This window comes from Leopardus geoffroyi, chromosome A2 (genome assembly GCF_018350155.1).
Source record: "Leopardus geoffroyi isolate Oge1 chromosome A2, O.geoffroyi_Oge1_pat1.0, whole genome shotgun sequence".
NCBI classification, from domain to species: Eukaryota; Metazoa; Chordata; class Mammalia; order Carnivora; family Felidae; genus Leopardus; species Leopardus geoffroyi.
The window spans coordinates 162106968-162112967 of record NC_059331.1 but is presented as its reverse complement, the minus strand read 5'-3'; the positions used below and the strand labels follow the sequence as shown (position 1 = coordinate 162112967).

The 6000-nt window shown below is 57.2% G+C and overlaps 1 protein-coding gene across 6 annotated transcripts in view; it reads right to left on the bottom strand.

Annotated features, from left to right (window-relative positions):
- Positions 1 to 1465: 1465 nt before the first annotated feature.
- Positions 1466 to 6000, bottom strand: part of CUL1 (cullin 1) — a 106977-nt gene continuing 102442 nt past the window's right edge. For all 6 annotated transcript variants that reach the window (XM_045496035.1, XM_045496036.1, XM_045496032.1 and 3 more), the window contains exons 18-22: positions 4277 to 4324; positions 4115 to 4197; positions 3546 to 3651; positions 2859 to 2972; positions 1466 to 1990 (exon numbers count right to left, since the gene is read on the bottom strand). In XM_045496035.1, the coding sequence (XP_045351991.1) occupies positions 1910 to 1990; positions 2859 to 2972; positions 3546 to 3651; positions 4115 to 4197; positions 4277 to 4324 (432 nt within the window). In that variant the 3' untranslated portion in view covers positions 1466 to 1909. The remainder of the gene's footprint in view (positions 1991 to 2858; positions 2973 to 3545; positions 3652 to 4114; positions 4198 to 4276; positions 4325 to 6000) is intronic.

Genomic DNA, 6000 nt, shown 5'->3' with positions numbered 1-6000 from the left:
ACACCCAGGGGTGCTCTCGAGCCCGGAGGGACCGGAGACCCGGCACCGGCTCCTGAGGTCGCTTCCCGCGTTCAACGGGGCTCCAACACAGCTTCGCACGGGGGGCTCCGTGGTTGCGCAGCACGTGTGTCCCGGAGCGGGTCAAGGCACAGCGGTGGGGGGTGGGGGGTGGGGGGTGGGTGGAGGCCGGCGTGCGCGGGGAGCCCGCCACCCCAGGAGCCGGGGGGAGGGTGCCCTGGGTGTGCGCGCGGGGGGCGGGGCGGGGGTCCTGCTTTCTGCCTGGTTTTCAAAGCGGGGGGGTGGGGGTGGTGTCTGTAAAACTGGAAAAGCTGAAGACGCTGTGGAAACTGACAAACTGTCTCCACTGCTACTACCTTTTAACCCGTTTGGCCTGTTTTTTAATTTTTAAGAGAGAAGAGATGAAGTGCAAGTGAGGGAGGAGCAGAGAGAGAGAGAGAGAGAGACACAGAATCCGAAGCGGGCTCCGGGCTCCGAGCTGTCAGCACAGAGCCCGAGGCCGGGCTCGAACTCACTGACCCTGAGATCATGACCAGAGCTGCTTAACTGAGCCACCCAGGCGCCCCCAACTTGTAACTTTTTAAACTAACCTGTCAGGCCCAGATTGTTCCAGGGAACTGGGAGAACTTCCCTCTCACTTCTTTGGCTTGTGACCCTGACCCAGGGTGGGTGCAGGGCGGGCTTGCTCGAGGCCACGAGGTGTCAGGTGGGGTTCGCGAGGACGATGACGCAGCAGGGCCCGGGGAGAGTCTCCACCACCACCTCCCGGGTTCGTCTGTCCCTCAGCCAGGAAGGGACTGCGGAAGGGGCTCACTAGCAAGTGACTCAGCCGGGGGAGCGCGGCCTAGAGCTCGGAGGGGCCCCCGCGACCGGATGGGCGCAGGGCGCGCTCCCCAGGCCTCTGGTCTCCCCTCCGCTTACCAGGAGGCGCCTGGAAGCGACAGCTTCCGTCTGCGTGGCCCACCCACCCCAGGGTGCTCGCCTTGGGCCACCGGCCTGGCCACTCTCCTCGGTTGGGGGCCGGGCGGTCTTACCAGGAAAAGCTGGCGAGTTCGCCCCGAACGGCTGCTCCCTGCGCGCAGACAATCGGCTGGAACCAGGAGGGAGCGGCCAGGCTCTCCAGGCTGGGGCTGCGCCCCTTCCTCTGGCCTCAGTTTCTCCAGCACGTGGGGACGTCAGGATTAACCCACCGGGTCCTCCCAAGCGTCAAACAGAATCAACACGCGGTTGCCTTCCAGTCCCTGCCGCAAGTCCTAGAAATGAGCAGGAGCGTCTGGGGGAAAAGACTGTAAGAGGCCTTCAAGTTTTAAGAGCTTCGAGTCTCAATCCACAGGATGCAGCCTGTTAGACTACAGGAAGACACGGGATTATAAATCCGCACAATCATTACGTCTTTTATTTACACGTAGACATCAGTAAGACTTGAAACAAAACCAAATGCGACCTGTACGGAAATTCTTTAATTCTCTTTATTTTCACACATTAAAAAATGAAACACACTATACAAATGGTTTTTCATAGCAGACTACACGTGGGTCCGTGAGACTTGCTCTCAAAGGGGGTGCTGCCAACGCCGATGCCCGAGGACGGCGGCCGTTGGCCTCGCAGCCAATGGACTGGTTTAAATGCGGTAGCATGCAGCCCTCGGGGCGCGACGCCCCTCTTCTTAAATTAGGTTAAATGGCGTCGGTGTCCGTATTTACAGACTTGAAACGTGTCAATCCTGAGCAGTTCTGATGTTCGTCTGAGACCGGCCGGTGGGAGCCTCGGTCTCGGTTTTAAAAAGGGAGGTCCGGACGGCGCCAGGCTGGCTGCTGCGAGCTGGATGGAGCTCTTCTCTCGGCCCGGAACTACCTGCTGCGGCTCGCACAGGCAGACCCTTCCGGAAGGGCTAAGCCAAGTAACTGTAGGTGTCCTTTTCCCCATCAACTCGCTCCAGATATTCCTTCTCGATCAGAATGTCAATGCATTTCTGGGCATTATTTTAAAAGAGAGAGAAGTCGTGACAGGAGGAAAAACACACATATTACCGAAGAGATGGGCCACCCTCACCTGGGATCTCCCCTGCACCACCGAGAGCCCAGTCAGGGCAATTCAGCCCGTCCACCGCATCCCCGAATGGAGTCCCCTCTGCCCGTCTCCTTAACGGCCTCGCTGAGGTGACCGAGTGTCTTTAGAGCCGGCACGGGGCCACCGCCTCCCAGCACCCCAGGCGCCGGGCCGCCCGGGCCGGGAACCTCGCGGTCGCTCTGTCCTGAGTCACCGGCAGGGACTGGGGGGCGGTGGGGACTCCTGAGCAAGCCAGCGCCCCACTGTCGGGGCCCCCGCACCGGCTGCCGGTGACCCGAGCGGTCTCAGGATGCCTCGGACTTGCTACCTGGAAGAAGCCCGCGGCTGCCCCTGGAGCCGGTGCTCACACAGCGAGGGGGAGCACCCCGTGGCCGGGCTACAACTGGGACACAGCCGAGCGGGAACTCTACAGGTCGTTTACACAGAGTCCCGAGGGAGGCGGAACTGCTGTGGGAGCGAGATTCGGGCCACAGGGGGCAATGTGGGGGAGGCAGCGAGGGGAAGCTTCGGGAACGCTGGTCACCTTCTAACTCTCGATTTGGGTCTTGGTGTACAAGTGTATTTACTCTGGGAAAATCAGCAAACCGGACACTCAGGACGCGTGCACCGCTCGGTGTACGTGTTTCGGTAAAAGGTTTTAAGCTTAAGCCCATTTCCTTTTGGAGAAACCTAGTACGTATGGATATGCCAAGGGCCGTCGGCCTCGTTTTCGTTACACCTTGCTCTCCTAAAATGACACACGGGCAGCTTCTGCCGTGTGGCTCTTGTACCTTGATCACTGGGACCCGCGGCTTGAACCTCGAGGACAGCTGAGTCAGCACTTCTCCGAGCAGCTGCTGGTGCTTCAAGACCTTCCGCATCTTCATGATCCTCACGATGGCCGCCTGGTCACCCGTCATCCGGGAGGAAACACCGGTACATGTCACGGTTACAACCGTTCAGGAACATTAGGGACAACTAGCAAACGGGCCGCCGAGGGCCGTGTCTGCGCAGAGGACTGCGATTTCATACACGGTCACAAACGCACGGCAGGATATGTGTTTTAACTCTAACAGAATAAACACGGTATACTTTGGTCTCCTCGGCAGTTTTAATAATTTCACCCGACTACAGAGCGTTTTAAAAATGAGAAAACACATCCCGAGATCACTGTTGCACTATCGGCTAACTTGGATGGCAATTAAAAAATGTTTATATAGAGCATGGGGTGGGGGGTGGGGAGAAAACACGAGTCTGCAGAGCCGCAGAAGCTGCCTCGCTGTGACCCCCTTCCCTGCCCCGTCGGACGCGAACTCGCCACGTTCTCTGCGTCCATCCGCTTCCTTCCTCTGCTCCACTCGGGGCCGTCACCGTCCCTGCACCCGCTCCCAAGTCCCAGCCACCCCACGACCCCGCGGGGCGCCAGAGCGGCGTCACTCTCTGTGAGGGGTCGCCACCCCGCGCGGGCCCCAAGTCACCTGAATCAGCAGCTTGCGGTCCTCCTCGATATTTTTGTGTGTGGTCTCTTGTTCCTGCTTCTGTTCGGTTTTCATCGGCACGTTGATGTTAACCCTTAACTTTTTACTGCCGGGCAAACGGAGGAGACCGATCGCTGTCGCTTTAAAGGACAGGTGCTCAAGGCCCGTGTGTGACCTTTAAGAAGCCTCTGCTACCCGAGCCCCATCCCCGCGTCCCACTGGATGGCCCCCCCGCCCCCCGAGGTAGTTTCAACCTCTGTGAGAAGCTCGGCCCCCAGCAGGCCCCAGGCCGCCGCCACTCGGTGGCTTCCTGCCCGGCCGGTAACAGGCCACCCATGTCACGGGAGAGCCGGTGCCTCCGTCTGCTCTCCCAAATTTCGTCAAATGAGACAAACTCGAGGCACTGGGACAGAGGCCCAAAGGTCCCCGGCCAGCCATTTAAGGGGACGCTTGCCCGGTGGAGAAACCACCAGACAACCGAGGCCCACGCCGTGCCCAGCCTCCGTCCGCAGGGACGCGAGGGGACGAGTCTGTGGTCCAGGACCATCCACCTGGCAGATTTTCCTTACTTTTTATAACCGAGATACAATTTGATTAAGGTGTCTGGCTTCAATTCCACCTCATCAACGTTCGCGTTCTCGTCTTCCAGAACCTACAGGACAAGAGCTGTTACCACATCATCTCAGGAAAAGGCTCTCGTCTAGCTCAACACGGAACGTGCACAGACATACCAGTAACTTCGACTTCAATAAAATCTGTAGGACTTGTGCCAAAATGTCCTGCAATTGAAGAGAAAAAGGTAAGTTGCATTTTTCTTTGCAACACAAACCACACACACACGACCTCATAGTTGATTTTTGGCAGGAACACAGGAGTCCCCCCCCCAGACAGGAGAATGTACCCAGGGAGAAGGAGGTGGTGACTAGGAGGTCCCCTAAGTTCACTACCGCCAGCGCCTACTCGTCAAAGGGAAGCCAACCCCTCTGTGGCTCTGACCACCTCGTGGTAAAAACTGCCGATTCGGTTACAAACGTTAGAAGCCACGCTGATCTTGTCACTACAGGAACCTATCCGTCCATCCTGGACACGGTCACCACAAAAGCAACATCCGAGGGCTCCTGCACGACGGCGGAGGACGCTGCTCATGGATGCGAGGGACTCGGCGGTGGCGACCCCGTGCTCCACCTCCTGCGGGGAGCCCCAGGCGCCATGCGGGGCCGCCGGCCGATTCCTCGCCTGTAAACGCAGGTGGCGGGTCTCAGCCTCCTCCTCCTTCAACTCTGTGACCCCGTGACGTGGACACCACCACCTGCCCAACTTCAGTCCCCCGGACGCACCGCATACCTCCTACCCCGGCGCACGGAACACCCCCCGCCCTTCACGGACACCCATTCTGGTCACGTGACCAGCCCAGATTCAACCCCCCCTCCCTCGGTCTGGGGCACTGCCGGCCGCATCCACAGCGCCGCCACCAGAGGCCGCACTTCCGAGCCCGACCTGACAGGGGAGTGCTGAGCTTGGAGGCCAAGGCCGATGGCCCTGTCAGCCCCGTGGGGCGGGGCCGAGGGCGGCCTGAGCCTCCACCTGAGTCCAGCCCTCCTGACGAGATGAGACAGACTCTTACACACAAAGGAGCAAATTCACTCTGTCATTAGAATTTGAAGATGTACTCTGGACTGACTTGAAGCATCATCAAAAAATAAACACTTTCCTGAGGCCCCTGGGTGGCTCAGTCGCTCTGCTGTCTGGCTCTGGGTTTCGGCTCAGGTCATGATCTCACGGTTCGTGAGTTCGAGCCCCCACATCGGGCTCTGCGCTGGCAGCCTGGAGCCTGCTTGGGCTTCTCCCTCTCCTCTGACCCTTCCCTGCTTGCTCTCTCTCAAAATAAATAAACAAACTTAAAAAATAAATACTTCCCTAAGTGACATTCAATAAGGCCAGTGTTACCCTGTCAGCAAAACCAGACAAAAACATCCCAAGAGAACAACAGACCAATGCCATTCCTATGAATGTAGATGTAAACTTCCTCAAGAAAATACTAGCAAACCAAGCCCAGCACGTAAAGAATATCATATACATGCCCAAGTGGGGTTTACCCCAAGAAGGCAAGGGTGGCAACGTAAGAAAAGCAATGACTATAATATACCATATTAATAGACAAAAAGCATATTTTTTATCTCGACAGAGCAGAAAAAGCAGTTGAACAAAATGCAACACTCTTTCATCATGGAAAGATTAAAAAAAAAACAAGACTAGAAGGGAACTTCTTTAATAAAGGGAATCTAAGAAAAACCTACAGCGATTGTCACCCTTAATAGTAACAAACTGAAGCTTTCCCCCAAGGTCAGGAATAAGACAAGGGTGCCTGTTCTCACCACCTCTAGTCAACACTGCGTGGGAAATTCCAGCCAGAACAATCAGGCAAGAAGAAAAAATAAAAGACATCCAAATAGGG